Here is a 17,129-nt window from a genome sequence, read left to right as displayed (position 1 = left end):
TGCTTGTCTCCTGTAATTGCTTAAGTCATAATTCTTTGTCTCTGAACTTAGTTCAGAATTCAACTGGCCTGTAATGGGTTAATTTTTAGAAATCCAGCTCTCCTGCTAATCACTGATCTACTCTTGCCTCAAAGAATTTTGTCAGTTTTGGCATAGGAATGCATGTAAACATGAGGGAGTTGGGCCTAATATCTTTTATTTTATATTTATTAATTTATTTATTTTTAGTTTTCAACATTCATTTTTAATTAACTTATTTTTAGTTTTCAACATTTATTTTTTTTAAATTAATTCCTAATATTTTTTAGCCACCAAGCTCTCCTTCAAGGATGTCTGGTTTGCTGTGGATCCAAAAGGCTGTATTCCTGTCTGGCACCTGTACTCATACAATGACCACTTCTTAGTCTCATAAGAGAAGGAGGGGAATCGCCAGCCCTCATTATCAAACTTCCAACCAATCATGTTGTTCCCTTCCCCTCAGCTTTGTAACCAAATGTGTTGTCCTTAATCCCATGATGTCATCTATCCCTTTCTGTTCTTTGTTCTGTGCTCCCCTAACCCTATAAAGATGGACTGAACTTTTGCTTGCAGTCTTTGGGATAAATGGAGGCAAGTCATTGACCCATTTACTGACAGGCAGCATGCCTCTGCTAATAAATGTTATATTGCACGAATATTTTCCTCAGTTCCCCCTTTTTGTTAAATTCCAATTGAGATAAAATTAAGGCTGAACAAGGTTAGGTGAGTTGCCCAGAGTCACACAGTGTGAGCATAGAATTTGAACTGAGACAGGATTTTAACTCAGGTCTTCCTGGGTCCAGATCCAACACTCTGCCAACTTACCACCTACCAACCTCTTCGAATGTGAAACGCAGAAGTTTGTTTTTAATTCTAGCAGCAACAGGGAACCATATGGCCAGACCTATGCTTAAGAACATCATTTGGACAGCTGTGTGGAGGCTGGATTGAAGAGGGGACAGATTGGGAGCAGGGAGACCAATCCAATGAGGAGGCTATATCATAACTGTCTAGTGGGGAGGGAAGATGCAGGCCTAAGCCAGGGTAGCTGTGGTATGGATGGAGAAAAGGAGATAGAAATGAAAGATATGGAGGTACAATCAACGAGGCTTGACTACTGATTGGTGCTGGGCTTAATGTGGACACCTGATTGATTTTAGCCCGATTGCAACTTGGAACTCCTGAGATCATGATCCACCAGCTTCAGCCTCCTCCAGCAGCAGGGACTAGTGGCATGTGCCACTATGTCTGACTGTCATGATAATTTATCAGTGATACCCAGACTTACAGCTAACAGGATTTTATTTAAGACCAATACCTTTTATGAGTATGAAAAAGTCGATTTTCACAAAGAATGTGTGGTTTTGTTGTTTGTTTTGACTTGAAAGATAATTGATATAAGATAATTTCTAAATCCCATTCTCAGCAATTGTTCCAGCTTTGCTCTCCACCAAAATCTTTATCAGAATTGTTGAGAACGAGTCTGATAGTCTTTGAGTTTCATCTGTTTTCTCTCTATCCTCTCCTTGAAGTATGATAGGAATTAGTGGGAAGATTGGAAGACACTCATGGATCTTGGGTAATCCACACACTATTAGTAACTAAGCAAAAGCTTCTTAGAGTTCAGAACTGGTTGTGCAGGATTTTGGAATAGAATGAAAAGGGAGACTCTTCCTCATCAAAGTGTGATTTGCAGCTTGCTCTTGTATTAAATATAAAGGGCTGGTGGCACCTCCAAGGGAGTGCCATTGGCCTGGTTTGACCAATGTATGTGTCCTATGATACTGTGCAGGTGACTGCTGGCTCTTGGCAGCCATTGCTTCCCTGACCTTGAATGAAGAGCTCCTTTACCGAGTGGTCCCCAAGGATCAGAGCTTCCAGAAAAACTATGCAGGAATCTTTCATTTTCAGGTACTATGACTTGTTTATTGCCCCAACACCATTCTCCCCACTTTGACATCATCAGTGGCAAAGTCCATTTATTCATTAAAAAAAATTAATGGAGGAGCTCTGCAATTGAATGAGACAGTTCCTTATAATCTATTTGAGGAGGGGAATGTGTACTAAATAATTATAAAATCCCTACTTTGAATACTCTGGAAATAATGTTTTCTTGGTAGACAGACACCATGCTGTTCCATCAATCTCTCCCTTGACCCTCTATGACCAGACTCTGGGCTTCTTATCCTTCAGTTCTGGCAGTATGGAGAATGGGTGGATGTGGTCATCGATGATAGGCTACCCACCAGAAACGGGGATTTGCTATTTCTTCACTCAGAAGAAGGCAGAGAGTTCTGGAGTGCCCTGCTGGAAAAGGCCTATGCCAAGTAAGTGGGGGACATTTGGGGTTCAGGGGACTTCAGGATGACCACCATACTTCTATAGTGAAACTCTACACAGATCCATATTTAAGGTGCTATCTTCGCTTTGATCTCTGGTACCTGGAGCTCCCTCGAGTTAGAGAGCCAATAAGCTTTATAGAATTGTGAATTTAGAACTGGAAAGGATCTCAGAGGTCCTAGAGCCCAACCTCTTCATTTTACAAATGAAGAAACTGAAGCTTAGGGAGATTAAATGACCTAGTGCCAGAGATGGAATTTGAACTTAGCTTTTCCTGACTCTAAACCCAATACACTATGTACTATGGCATGCTGCTTCGAGTGATCTAAATTAGCCTCACACTTGGCCTATGACTTAAAATCTAAATTCCTCCACTTGATGACTATGTGACCTCAGGCAAATCAGTTAACCCATCTATTTTTTAGCTTCCTCTTCTTTTAACAGGGACAACAGAACTGACATAGAACTAATAAACTCCAAGTTAAGCACTTTGGTCTTTATAAAACACTAGAGGAAAGATGAGTAATAATAATAAATAATAAGAAATGGCCCCTTGACTCAGCTGATGAAGCTTCCACCCTTTGCTTAGCAGCTCTTCCACTGACCCAAGCAGGTTGGCAGTTTTTCTTGTTTAAACCAAGAGTTGTGTCTGCCAGCTCCAGCTCACTTGCCTTGGTTACAGCTCCTTAGGTTCCTACTCCAGCCACTTCCCAACTTTCTTCTGCAAAATTTTAGGTTTCACTTTAATGTAGATTCCAATTTGACTGGAAGATAGAATTGCTTAAAGCCCAAGGAAGATGATGGGCTGCCTCTGGAAAGGAAAGGCCATTAATTCTCTGAAATGAGCCCACAGTCAGATTTATGTCAAATCATATGAATTTCAACCCTGGCAAACTGCTGACCTTGCTGTTGGAGCAATGGCCTGAGTTGGAATTCTAGGTCTGCAAAGCTACATTTCCTGAGTCCATCCCCGCCACAAAACACCATTACCTATGCATCCACTGAAGGAGAGGTCCCTCTTCTTGCAGGTGCTATCTGGATATTAGCTAATGTCTAAAGATTAGAAGTAGTACACCTTGTTCTTTTCTTCTTCTTTCCTTTCCTGCAGGCTCAACGGGTCCTATGAAGCTCTCACAGGAGGGTCCACAGTGGAGGGATTTGAAGACTTCACTGGAGGAATCTCAGAGTTTTATGATTTGAAGAAGGCCCCGTCCAATCTGTATCAAATCATCAGGAAGGCTTTACGCTCTAGGTCACTGCTTGGCTGCTCCATTGATGTGAGCCAGGGATGTTTCCCTTTGTCTTCAGTCCCTTTGAATGAAAAAAAAAACATGGCTTAGGAGGTGGGAGAACACTTTGAGTTGTGGGCTGGTAGGCAGCACAATCTCTGCCCTAATGGAGTTCATTAGAGTTTATTAGTGGTACCCAGATTTATTCTTAGGAATATCTTATTCTGATCTAAGACCTGTGTGAGTGGATAGGGTTGGGAAAGGTTAGATACTCATCAGAGTATCTAAGAATGTTGTTTTTGCTTTTTGTTTTTAATCTCTGAACCCTAGTGGTTTATACTCTATAATTGATCATGATCCCTGAGTCCTATCTCTACCAATCCTACTCACTTGCTGAGTTCCCCTCCTCTATGTGTTAGATGGGAGACAGTATGGGAGATTGGAGCGATTGCTGGATTTGAGGGCAGAGGATCTTGGTTCAATTCCTAGCTTTAATACTTACCTTTTGTGGGGCATTGGGTAAGTTACTTCATGTCTCTCAGCCTCAGTTTCTTCAGCTGTGAAATGAGGGAGGGATCAGAAACCCCTTTCAACTCTAAACCTATGATCCTGCGAGGAGATTAGTTTTTAGTTTTAGTTACTAGTTTTGAGATCCTGATTGAAAGTCTTTTCAAGGAATTATGTTTTAAACTGGAGGTCATGAAGGGGAGTGATGAGGAACTAAATGAGGGTCATAGAAATTAGGTCTAGAATATTGTTTGCATCATTTAACATTCTTCCTAGCGGCTATACACTCCTTTCTTGTGCCTGCTTTCCCCCACATAATGCCTTTCTTTCATCACCTCTAAGCTTCTACCTAGTCAATTAGACCATTGCTCAGGTAACAACCTACTTATTTCAGAAGTGTACAAAATAAAAATAAAATATTCTCCTTTTCCCAAAGTATGACAACTCTGGTAATCTATATGTGTATGTCTATCACTATCTGTCTCTGTCTCTGTCTGTCTGTCTGTCTTATCAATTAAGGTGGTTAGGAGGCAAAGTAGATTTTTACCACCTGGTCTTACAGTCAGGAAGACCTGAGTTCAAATCCATTTTCAGACACTTCCTATCTGTATGACCCTGGGCAAGTCACTTAACATCTGTTTACCTCAGTTTCCTCAGCTGTAAAATGAGGCGAATAACGACACTTACCTGACAGAGATGTTTTGAGGATCAAACGAAATAATATTTGTAAAGGTGCAGTGCCTGAAACACAGTAGGTGTTATAGAAATGCTTATTTCTTTCCCTTTCATCTGTCTGTCTTATATACATATATATACAAATACAGATACATGTGTGTATATATAAATATACGAATGAGCATACATGTATGCATTATATGTATTTTTGATAAAGAGGTGATAGGTTTTAATGAGGTGCCGGGTGGGGAGGTGAGGAAGGAGAGAGGAAACATGTGAATCCAAGGGATCCATGCTATGAAAATAGTCTGATCCATTGTATTTGAGGATTCCAGCTTACATCAAATACGATGCGAGATAATTGGTGCTCCTCTGCCAGTGCAGGCTCATTCTCCCAAGAAGAAATGACTTCCCAGTTCCCTAGGCTGGTATGTCATGTTTGGGTCATGGCAGGCCTCGGATACTTTGCCTGGCTGAGCAGGCTTAATTGGTGAAGGGCTTGACAATGATAGCTCTATTAAGTCTGAGGCTTATTACTGTATTTGCATGACCTCATCCTATCATTGAGGCCCGTGCCCTGCCTCTGCACCATGTGTCATTAGAAGAAATGGCAGGGCAGGTCCAAATGGATTCCTCTGCCAGCCTTTCCTGACTGTGTTCTTTTCTCTACCTAGATCACCAATGCAGCGGAATCACAGGAAATCACCAGCCTGAAGCTGGTTAAGGGGCACGCTTACTCCGTCACTGGAGTTGAAGAGGTGAAACCAGGCATCCCCTGCTATTCCTCCATCAGGTTCTGGGGTGTGATACTTTAGAGAAGGATTGGAATTTAACAATGTCCCAAAGCATCAAGCTGCATCAATTGATGCAGTGCATTTTATTTGCACAGGCAAAGAAAGTAGAGACAGCAGGATGAACATTTTAATTTAAAAGTAAAAATACCATATTTTTGTGTCAGTTGAGAATCCTGGTTAGTGTATGTGTTTTTAGTGTTAAGCGTACTGTCCTTCAAAGGTTAAATGGGGTCTTTTTATTTGAATCTAGCCTGTCACCTTAGTTGAATTTGTTTATTGTTGAGTAGGGGGACAACAAAACTATGACGGACAAGGTCATAGGACATAGGGTTTTTAAAAATAAGTTAATTTACTTATTTTTAGTTTTCAACATTCACTTCCGTAAGTTTTAAATTTTCTCCCCCTCCCTCCCCTTTCCCTCCCCAAGACTGCTTGCAATCCGATATAGGTTCTATGTACACATTCCTATTAAACGTATTTTCACATTAGTCATGTTGTGTAGAAAAACTAGAATGAATGGGAGGAACCATGAGAAAGAAAAAAACAAAAGAAAACAAAAAAAGGAAATAGTCTGCTTCGATCTGCATTCAGACTCCACATTTCTTTTTCTGGACGTGAATGGCATTTTCCATCATGAGTCTTTTGGAATTGTTTTAGGCATAGGACATAGTTTTTGCAAAGAAATGTTACCTAACATGGTTGCTGGTCATGGTGATATTCTTCCTCCAATTCTTTTGACCGACTCCCGATATTTATTTATCATACTTGTAGAATGCAGCCAGCACTCATGCACTGCTTGACTTAGGGAAATTTAATATGGCCAGTGACTGACTGTGGCTATGTGAATTCTAGAATAATGATAAATGAAGACTTGAAGCTAGGTGACATAATCTTTAGAATGCTGGGCCTGAAGTCGGGGGGAGACCTGAGTTCAAATCTAGCCTCAGACATCTACTGCTGTGTGACATTGGGCAAGTCACTTAACCTCCGTCTGCCTCAGTTTCCTCAACTGGTTTCACTTAACGGGGGTCATAGTAGCATCTACCTCACAGGGTTGTTGTGAGGATCTAATGAAGTAACGGCTATAAAGTGCTTAGCACAGTGTCTGGCACATAGTAGGCACTTAATAAATGCTTGTTCCCTTCGTCCTCCCCCTTCCCCTGCCCCCAGATAAACTTCCTAAAGCATATATCTGACCCCAGCTTAAGAAGCTACAATGGTTCTCTAGGACAGAGAACCTAGAATAGAGATGGCTCCAGGGGTGGGGAACCTGCAAACACAATGCCTCACCTTGACATTTAGAGGCCTGTTGGTTCTAGCTCCAGATGACCTTTCCAGACTTACTTACTTTACTCCCCTTCACTTACTTTATGCTCCGCTGAAAGCACCTGCTCTTCCCCCAACTAAGCATTCCATTTCCCACCTCTGAATTTTTGTACTGGCCATCCTGAATGCTGGGAAAGCCCCTCCTTCTCATCTATATTTCTCTGAGTCCTTCAAGGCTCAAGAAAGGTGCCATTCCCTAAGGAAAGCCTTTTCTTATTCCCCTGGTTACTGCTCTCACTCATCCGAAATTACCGTATATTTCTTTACCTGTACAAAGGTCGCATGTATCCTCTAGAATAACCTTCCCCAAGGGAGGGACTATTTTTCCATTTTGTCTCTGTATCCTTGGTGCCTGGTCCATGAGAAATACTTGATAAATGCTTGTTGAATTGAATCGAACTTTTTAAAAAATATATATATATATATATTTTTTTTTTCAAGAAAAGAATTCTAATGTAAACCTAATGCATCTGCAAATGTGGGACACCAGGGGTGACTCTAAGTGCTCAATTCTGCCTTTTTGGTGGAATTTGCAGGTTAATTACCGTGGCCGCCTCGAAAAGCTAATCCGTCTAAGGAATCCATGGGGTGGGACAGAATGGACAGGAGCATGGAGTGACAGGTAGGTCCCCTTTAGAGAGAGCCGAGTTTCTCTCACCATATTCTTCTATTATTGAATATTTCAGAGAAGAGGCATTATGTAATTACAAACAATGATAAGGAAAAATGGTTGGTTGTAGGGAATTTAGAAACCCTCGAAGTTCGCCAAGTACACAGTCTGCTTAGAAAAAGAGGGCCGAGTCCAGGCTAGAAAAACTAAGCCGTCATGTTTAAGGCTGGATTTCCACTTCTTCCATTTCAAATACAGACAGGTCAGTCAGAATTACTCCTGGCTCTAAGGAGCTCTCCCAGAAGCTTTCACATTCTCTGCCTAGAGCACCAGTGTGGTCCAAAGGTCAAATCAATCACTTCCCCTCTGATCCTTTCAACCGGTCAGTATGACAAAGGCCAAAGCCATCAGGACCAATAGAAAATGGCACTTGGAGAATGAGATTTGATCTTGGGAGCCAACTGGTCACAACAGGCAGCGATCGATGGGCCTGGAGCTCACTCCATTAGCTCATTACCACTGGCAGATATTGATCTTTCATGGCAGAAGACATTAATGACCAAAGAGGCTCTTCTCTGACAGGCCTCTCTGACGGTTGGAGGGGTGGGGAAGTCAATCAGAGAGGGGTACTCGAGGGCAGCTCCGTGATTTTCTAAGGTGTTGATGCTTTAGAAACCAGTGTCGTGCTTGTAAAGCTGAAGGGTTCTGAATAATGGAACAAGCTCCATCCTAATCAGTAAGATAGCTTGTGGCCAGTGAGCATCTCTTGGACTCTGATCGACAAAATGGCCAACTGTGACTCCAGAGAACTGATGATGAAGCCTGAAGTGATGGACTCAACATGCAGAATAAGATACATTTTTTGGACACAGCCAATGTGGGAATTTGTTTTGTTTGAAAATATTTGTTATAAGGATTTGTTTTTCAGTAGTGTAGGAGGAGAGAAAATAAATGCTTTATAATTAAAAAAATAGTAAAATTTAATTTAAACAAAGGAAGAGAAGGTCAGACTGGAGCAAGGCTGATCAGCTTGGTCTAGGATAGGAGCCAGTATTCACTAATGTTCATGACCAAGGGTCATTCCCTGTCCACCGTTCTCCCCCACCCCCACCCCAAATTCTGCTGTGGTTTGCAAGCATTTGAAAAATCTGCTGCTGGTTGATTAGACCACCCTCCCACAGCTCTGTGAAGCTGTATCAATTTAGACTTTTCAAATGACTTCAATGATTTTAATCATGCATCAATAAAATTTGCAATGTAAATATCTTTTGTCTGCTTCTAGGCAGCATGGACTATGAAGGGTATGGGAGAAATGGAGAGATCAAGAGATTTGGGTTTGAATCCTGTCTCAAACATTTACTAAATACGGCAAGTCCCTTAACCTTTGTAAGCCTCCATTTCCCCATTTGTAAAAGGAGCATAATAATACTTGTACTAGTTAACCTTAAAGGGTTGTTGTGAGCAAAGTCTGTGGAAAACCTGAGTGTGCCTGCATAAAAGTGAGTTATTATTATTACAGTTCTGAAAAGCCTGCCACACCCAAACCTAAGGCCATGGGGTTACTCCCTCTGGATTAGAGGGTTCCTATTAAACTAAGACGCTTAGAGTTGAGCAAATCTCAGAACCTGAGTTCTGTTGGCAAGATGGACAATGCTTCCAATTCCTAATTATCTAAAGTATAACAGAAACGAACGTAATTCTTGCAAACAACAATTAATTTCACAATTTTTTTGGTAGAAGATCTTTTTACTGTTAGCAGGCATTGAAATGAACTGATTTATTTCTTTCTCCCTCTCACTGACCTTGTCCACCCATAGGTGGAGGCTCTAAAAAGCAATGCAATTTAACAATAGGAACACATGTTTATTAAGCACTTGTGTGTGCAAATCACAATACTGGGTGATGTAAGTGAAAGTGTAAGTGTAAGTGAAATATGATCTTTGCTCTCAAGTAGTTTATAATTCCATGCCTCTGTGTGTGTGTGTGTGTGTGCGTGCACGTGAAAGGCATACACAAATACACACAGATATCATACATACATGCTATAATACATGCATATACTGATGATGTAATACACAATGACACATATTAAGTGTAATGATTGGTAGTTAGATAAGAAAAAGGAAGAGGAGGCAAGGCAAGAGGATTGAATAATCCACCAGCTTAATATGAGGGTTGACTGTTTAAGGAACACCTTTTAGAAATTCCAGTAACTTGTGACTTTAATGACAAAATGCCAAGCTCTGATCCCAGCCAAATATTGATGTCAAGAAAAACTCCCTAGCAATCAGAGCTGTGCAAAAGTAGAATGAGTTGCCTTGAAGGGTTGGTAGGTTCTCCCTCGTTGGACTTCTTCAGAAAGCATCTGGATGACCACTTACTGGGTATGTTATTAACAGGGAATACCTCTCAGATATGAGTTGGATTAGTTAGCCTCTGAAATCCCTTCCAAATCTTAACTTCTTTAATTCTCTGACAATGTCTACCATATTTTTTATTGATTTAAAAAAATGATAATTTAATGGGAAACCTCCCTCCCTACCAGATTTAGAGCCAGAAGACCCGGGTTTGAATCCCGGCTCTCTCTGCTACTTATTTATGACTTTGGGTAAGTCCCTTAGTCTCTGTAGGATTTAGTTTCCTCTTTTAGCAGGAATATGTCAACTGATAGGAGTTTATTTCATTTCTCTGGCCTTTGCTTATTCTCATATGGGACCCCTAACAATTAATGCAATTCACCAACAACAAAGATTTGTAAAAAGAGGGTCTGGGAAAAACTGATTCTTGAAGTCCCTTTCTTTCTTCTTGTTATTCAGTCATTTTTCAGTCCTGTCTGATTCTTCATGACCCCGTTTGGGGTTTTCTTGGTGAAAATACTGGGGTAGCTTGCCATTTCCTTTTCCAGCTCATTTTACAGGTGAGGAAACTGAAGCAAACAGGGTGAAGTGAATTTCCCAGGGTCACACAGCTAGTAAGTGTCTGAGGCCAGATTTGAATTCAGAGAGATGAGTCTTTCTGACTCCTGGCTGGGCATGCTATCCACTGCACCCCCTAGTTTCCTGTTTACTTAGTGTACACTAAATAGGAGATTTCAGATCTTATCTTTTCTTAATTTGTTCTTTCATTCTTGTTCATAGAAGATACCCTCAAAGACTCATTTCTGAGTGAACTCAAGGGTTTTTTTTGGAGGGGGGAAGGCAGGGCAATTGGGGTAAAGTGACTTGCCCAAGATCACACAGCTAGTAAAATGTCTGAGGCCAGATTTGAATTCAGGTCGTCCTGACTCCGGGGCTGGGGCTCTATTCACTGCACCACCTGGCTGCCCCAAACTCAAGGTTCTTTGTGGTGGCAGTACACATGCAATGGGAAAGGTGGGGTTTGTGTGGCCTCTGATCATTGCAGGGTCAGTGTTTAGTGAATGTCCCCAACAGACCTGCTGTAAACAGATTTCATTTCTATGGAGTCTAATCGAAGACTTGTGCTTGACTTTCAGTGCCCCTGAATGGAATTACATAGACCCCAGGCAGAAGGAAGAACTAGACAAGAAAGCTGAAGATGGAGAGTTTTGGTGAGAAATTTTTCTTGTTCTTTGCGTGGACTATTCCTCGAGCTTCAAATTTCCCTGATCTAATTTCGTGGTGAAGCAAAAGGGAACAGATTTCCTCTGACAGCCCTAGGGATGCTCAGAGAGATCTGAAGTACCTGAGAGTTGTTGATTCCTTGGGTGCACGGATTGTAAAGCAATAAGAACACAGTCACGACCAGTTTTATTAGGCCCTTGTTTTCCTTCCTCCTTTTGTACAAATTAAATTCTTCCTCTGCTCTAATTTAACCCATCAAAACCAGGAAATCTAACCCCTTGTTTAACCACCAGCTTTCTATGCTACCTTGGTCAAATAAATGATGAAAAATTATTTTCTCTAACTCTAAAATTCAATTATCCCATCACAAATTACTTCTGCTTTCAGTGTCCCTCATGGCTTCCAAGTAGTGTACCAACGAAATGTGAGCAACTTCCATCTTCTCTGATGGGCTGTGGAATCCAGCCATGTTGGTCAACTTGCTCCATCATCCAAATCCTTGCCTTTTCACTGGCTGTCCCTCATGCTTGGAATGCTTTCCCTCCTTACCCTCACCTCTCAGAATCCCTGGCCTCTTTTGGAACTCAGCTAAAGCACTGCCTATTGTAGGAGGCCCTTCTTGATTCCCTCAGCTGCTAGTGCCTTCCTTTCAAGGTTACCTTGTATCTGTTTTATATGTATTTTATATTTACTTACCTAAGTACATATTGTCTTCCCCGTGAGGGATGCTGAAGTCTTCATCCATGGAGACCTTTGGGAATAAAAAGATATACAACTCTGGCCTGGTTTAGGTGTAATTTAGCCCAGAGATCTAGAAAGTGCTGGATTAAATGACCATTTTATCAAGTTGGTCCCATCTTTGAAAGAGTCAGGTTTTGTATTCAATGGGGAATAGGGGAGAAAAGGAGAAACCACCGTAGTTTTTCCATAGTCAAAGAAATTAAGGAGAATTCCTTGGAGTATTAGTAATATTATCTAGCTTATTGGACAGTGAGGGTGATGGTACTGTCAGTCTATCCCCTCTGGAAGGCATAGCCTTTGGAATAAGGCTGGGACTATCAGAAATAAATCTGTGCCACTGAATGAAAAAAAACCCAATTAATTCCTCAGAGGATGTGTTTGGCAACATTTTAATCCCAGCTCACCAGTTTGGGAACTTTCTGCTCTTTTCACCCCTAGGATGTCATTTTCAGACTTCCAGAGGCAATTCTCTCGGCTGGAGATCTGTAACTTGTCTCCTGACTCCTTGACCAGTGAGGAGATCCATAAATGGAATATGGCATTGTTCAATGGCCGCTGGATCAGGGGCTCCACAGCTGGGGGCTGCCAGAACTACCCAGGTACAGACCAAAGGGATGATGGTTGAGATGCACTAGAATGACCAGCCTCAAGGCCTGCTCTTTGGGTTTGTTCTTCCTGCATCAAAACCTGACTGCCTTTAGATTTCTATTCTATGAATGATGTGGTGTTAGACTTTTTAGGCATCTGCTTGGGGTTTTTTGCATGGTTCAGAATCTGGAGGGACAATGGTAGTCCTAAATTCACAACTTTAGTGAAACCTTTCTGCCAAGCCCCACTCACTCTTAGCCCTCTAAAGCCTTCTGCTTCTTCCCCTCACGCTCTTCCTCCACCAGTGCTTCCCCTCCCTCCTTCACTTTCATCATCTCCTCCTGACCACTACTGCTAAGCCCACCACCCCGAATGCCAGCCAATGATTACATGGTGACATTGCTAGCGGTTGGTTCAACTGATCAAAGTGCTTCACTCCACCAGTGCTGTGCCAGGTGGGCCTGAGCATAACAAAGGCATGATTTTACAGAGGATGTATTTTAGACATCGTTCATCATAGCCACTAACTCCTAACCAGCCATTTCACTCAGCACACTTCAGAGTCAGAGGCAGACAAGGGAAAGTATGGATCTTGCTGTGCGAGCTATTCCTTACGTACTAACCTTAGACGAAAGCCTTACTAAACATGGGAACCCTGATATGGACATGAAACTCGAGCTTGTACTTCACAATTTTTGAAGAAAACTAACGTATATGTAGGCTCCTCCTAGGTTGAACCAGCTGAGGCAACACCTGATGAAGGACTTAAGAAAAATGACCATCCCTCACCTTACATCTCTAAGGAGGAACGAAGGAAAACACACTCTCTCTTCTCATCAATACAAGTCATGTACTTTCTCTGTTCGATGTTGTCTTATTGGCCTGATTTAGACTGTAAGCACACTGGGCAGGGATCATGTCTCCTCTATGTTCTGGACATGGTATCATCTACATCCTGGTGCTACCTGTATCCTAATAAAGTCCAAACTTGACAGTGTTGGGATCTCCTCAAGGTTTCTCCTGCCCCAACCCTCAATTCTACTCAAACTTGCTGTTTTTATAGCTTATTTCCCTTCTTCAATTCTGTCAAGTAGTAAACAAACAAAAAAGCAGAGATTATAGTGTATTTGGAGATGTTAGAATATGATCACCATTTGCAACTCCCGAGAGGCACATAAGAAATTTGCACAGATCAAGTTGGGCAGCTAGGAACTGTTGTTAGAAGTGAATGTAGTAGCTACATAAAACAAAATGCTAACATACCCTTGCCAACCAGCCGTCAGGAACAGATTTCTCTCCCTTGCCAATTGGTAATGATGCAAATACATAAACAGTTCAGAATATTCTTTGTCTCCTCGGGAGCTTACACATAGTTAACTTTAAAATCCAGAGATGCTGTCCTTGAATTATGATTCTGGAACTTTAGATTCCTAGAAGACAAAGTTGAATAAACAATGCTACCATTATCATAGAATCCTAAAATGTCAAACTTGCAAGAGATCCTAGAGAGTCTAGGCCAGGGTGGGGAACCTGTGGCCTCAAGGCCACATGTGACCCTCTAGGCCCTGATTCAGTCAAAGGGCCACATTTGAGGACCTAGAGGGCCACATGTGGCCTCGAGGCCACAGGTTCCCCAGACCTGTTCTAGGCTCTTCATTCTACAGATGAGGGAACTGAGTTTCAGAACCAGAACTGACTTCCCCAAAGTCATACATCTATTAAGTGGCAGAGGGAAGAGTCATAAGAGTGTGCGGTACTAGCAGGTGCTTTTCAGCATCCCCAGATGCCTTGCTCGTCTGTTAAATTAGACTCTTCCAAAAGAATAAGAGAAGCTAAGAAGCATCATTACTAAAATTGTTGAGGCTGCACGATAAGGATGATCACCAGCCATGGCTTATGCAATTTCTTTATCGTTCTGATTCTGCTATGGACCTACGCATCCTTTGAAAATTCACTCAATCTTTCTGGACCTCAGCTTCCGTGTGTAAAATCTCCAGGTACTATCTGACTAGGTAGTCTTCTTCTCTCTGAAAAAGAATTCCCTTTGAGAATAAGAGGTATCATGGTGGGAATGTTTAATTACAAAAGCGTGTTCCTTATACACCATAAAAGATATCACACTATATAAGAAGGGTATGTTTCATAAGCAAAATGAAGTGGCAATTGGCCACTTGGCCTGAGGTCTAATCTCTCTAGGGCAGCAACATTCCCTGAATGTCAATCATCCTAGTTTTTACAGCTTGTAAGAACATTGCCTTTATATTCCTGTTACACAGAGCACTTCTGAGTGAGTAGGGAGTTACCTAGACAGACATCCTCATCTTTTCTGAAACCCTGCCTTTCATCCGGAAAATTCAAAATGCTCTGACAACATTAGGTGATTTTTCCTCTTCCCAGGACTTGTTTTGTTAACCAGGAAACAGACTCTCAGAGACTTCAGATCATCGGATCAGAAACTTAGGGCTGGCCGGAAACTCAAAGGTCATCTGGTCCAACCCCCTCTTTTAACAGGGAGGCCTTAAGTTTGCTCAAGGTCATATAGGCAGCAGGAGCTGAAGGCCTTAGAAGAGAGGATCATTCTGGTTCATTTGAACTCCACTTAGTGTTCTCTTCTTCTCCATGAGAAGTTTTTCTACTTAAATTTGTTTTCAGAAACTCCTATTCCTAGGCTGGGGAACCTGTGGCCTTGAGGCCATATGTGGCCCCCTAGGTCCTCAGGTGTGGTCCTTTGACCAAATCCAAGCTTCGCAGAACAAATCCCCCCCTCCTGCATTCTATCAAGAATTTTAGATGGTTCAATTTACAGAAAATGGACACAGTTTTATTTTTTCCCTCTTACATTTTCACATTTTCCTTTATTTGCAAGAGAAGTTAGTAAACTGTCCTTAAGGTTGGTTTATAAGATCATAGGCCTAGAGGTGAAGGTGACCTCAGAGGCCATTTAGTCATTCCCTAATTTTTACACATGAGGAAACTGAAGCCCAAGAAGGTTAGGTGATTTGTCTAAGGTTGTACAGGTAACAAGCACTGGAGGTGAGATTTGAACCCAAGCTCTCTGACTCTAGAGCTCTTGCTCCTTCCACTGTATCATGCCAAACAAATTCACTGTAATAAACTTTGACTACTTTCCCCAGGCCACATGACACTTGGGGATCATATTTCATGGTAATGCTCAAACACCAGATCAACCATCCCATGGGATTAGATACTTTAGGTATTTTTAGTTAGTCATACTCTCTCTGGTTCTTGACCTTCTCCTGTTTAGGAAGGGAGGAGTGGGGAAGGGGTCATGAGAGGGACTGGGTCTATGATTTCCTTGATATAGAGAACCCTTTGGAGAAGGAAATATCCCATACCAATATAGGTTGGCATCTTCTTTGCAACTTATGCTCTTAGAGAGTTTCCTAGAACACTGAGAAGTTAAGTGACTCGACCAGGGTCACATAGTATGTGTCAGAGGCAGTTCTTGAACCCAGGTCTTCCTCATCCCAAGACTGGCTTTCTATTCATTATGCTATGCTGCCTCTCACTGTATTTGAATGTTATAAACAAACATAATGGGAAAAGAAAATGTGACCCCTTTGCTGAACAAATATGCCCAGAAGCATAAACTAGAAATTCTCTGACCTGAGTTATGCTGTATCACAGGGATATCCAAGACATCTTTTGATATTTCTTTTTTTTCCTTCTTCTTTTTCTGGGGGTAAATGAACATCAATGTGATGCATAGCTACATACTGGACCAATCCCCAGTTCAAGATCCGATTGGATGAGGCAGATGACCACCATGAAGGGCACCCAAGTGAGCCCTGCTGCACAGTGCTGCTGGGTCTGATGCAGAAAAACCGTAGGAGAAAGAAGAGGATTGGACAGGGGATGCTCAGCATTGGCTATTCACTTTACCAGGTACTTCCCATCTGGGTTTATCCTCTGACTTGGCACTGGGTTTCTTCAGTCTGAATTTGTTGACTATCATTCCTATCATTTGTCTCAGGTAGCCTTCCTTACTAACTCTCCCATGTTCCCTAGAAGCCTCCCTTGAGCTTCCGAAATCCTTTATGTTCCATGGTACTGGTATTTTTTTTCTTTTGCATGGAAGCAGAGTAAAGGATGCCAGAGAGCAAAGAAATAATGGGACCCTGCTCTCTTTCCTTCCTTCCTTTCTCAGAACTGTAATATGCTTAGCTGGCAACCCTAGTCTCAGGAGGGTTTTAGTTCCTCATGTGGTAGATTTTGCTTTATGGTTGGCTTTTCCTGTGTTGTGTCTATGAAAAGTTTCTGTGCCAAACAGCATGGGGACCCTGTTTGGTCACACTTATACTAGAAATGGGTAACCACCTCTACCTTCTTGTACTAGCAGCCAGCATCAGGGAGAATTTTGATCTAGCTCTGAATTGTTTACCTTCAGTAATCTTGTTTCCCTCTTGTTATTGTAGTGGTGGAAAGACAGCAACAGGTAGTGGATAGAGAGCAGCCTAAGAGTCAGGATGACTGGGCCTCCAATCCTGCCTCTGATATGAGCTGGCTCTGTGACCTTGGGCAAGTCACAGCTTCTCCATGCCCTGAGACTACAAGTTGTAGAGCAGTTGCTCATCTGCATTGGTTTTTTAGGGAATTTCTTTTAGAGTACCCTATATAAAAGTGGTGTAGTAGATAGAGATGGGCCTGGAGTCAGGAAGACCTGAGTTGAAATCTGGCCTCAGACACTAGCTGTGTGACC

The 17,129-nt window shown here is 41.9% G+C and overlaps 1 protein-coding gene across 1 annotated transcript in view; it reads left to right on the top strand.

Moving 5' to 3' along the window:
• Positions 1–17,129, top strand: part of CAPN8 (calpain 8) — a 101,764-nt gene that overhangs the window by 44,991 nt on the left and 39,644 nt on the right. The window contains exons 3-10 of the mRNA XM_036756649.1: positions 1,811–1,929; positions 2,212–2,345; positions 3,467–3,635; positions 5,444–5,527; positions 7,426–7,511; positions 10,993–11,067; positions 12,260–12,420; positions 16,140–16,315. Coding sequence (XP_036612544.1) covers positions 1,811–1,929; positions 2,212–2,345; positions 3,467–3,635; positions 5,444–5,527; positions 7,426–7,511; positions 10,993–11,067; positions 12,260–12,420; positions 16,140–16,315 — 1,004 coding nt within the window. The remainder of the gene's footprint in view (positions 1–1,810; positions 1,930–2,211; positions 2,346–3,466; positions 3,636–5,443; positions 5,528–7,425; positions 7,512–10,992; positions 11,068–12,259; positions 12,421–16,139; positions 16,316–17,129) is intronic.

The sequence above is a fragment of the Trichosurus vulpecula genome, chromosome 4 (assembly GCF_011100635.1).
Source record: "Trichosurus vulpecula isolate mTriVul1 chromosome 4, mTriVul1.pri, whole genome shotgun sequence".
NCBI lineage: Eukaryota > Metazoa > Chordata > Mammalia > Diprotodontia > Phalangeridae > Trichosurus > Trichosurus vulpecula.
Note: the sequence above shows the minus strand (reverse complement) of the source record. Positions and strands in the feature narration are given on the sequence as shown.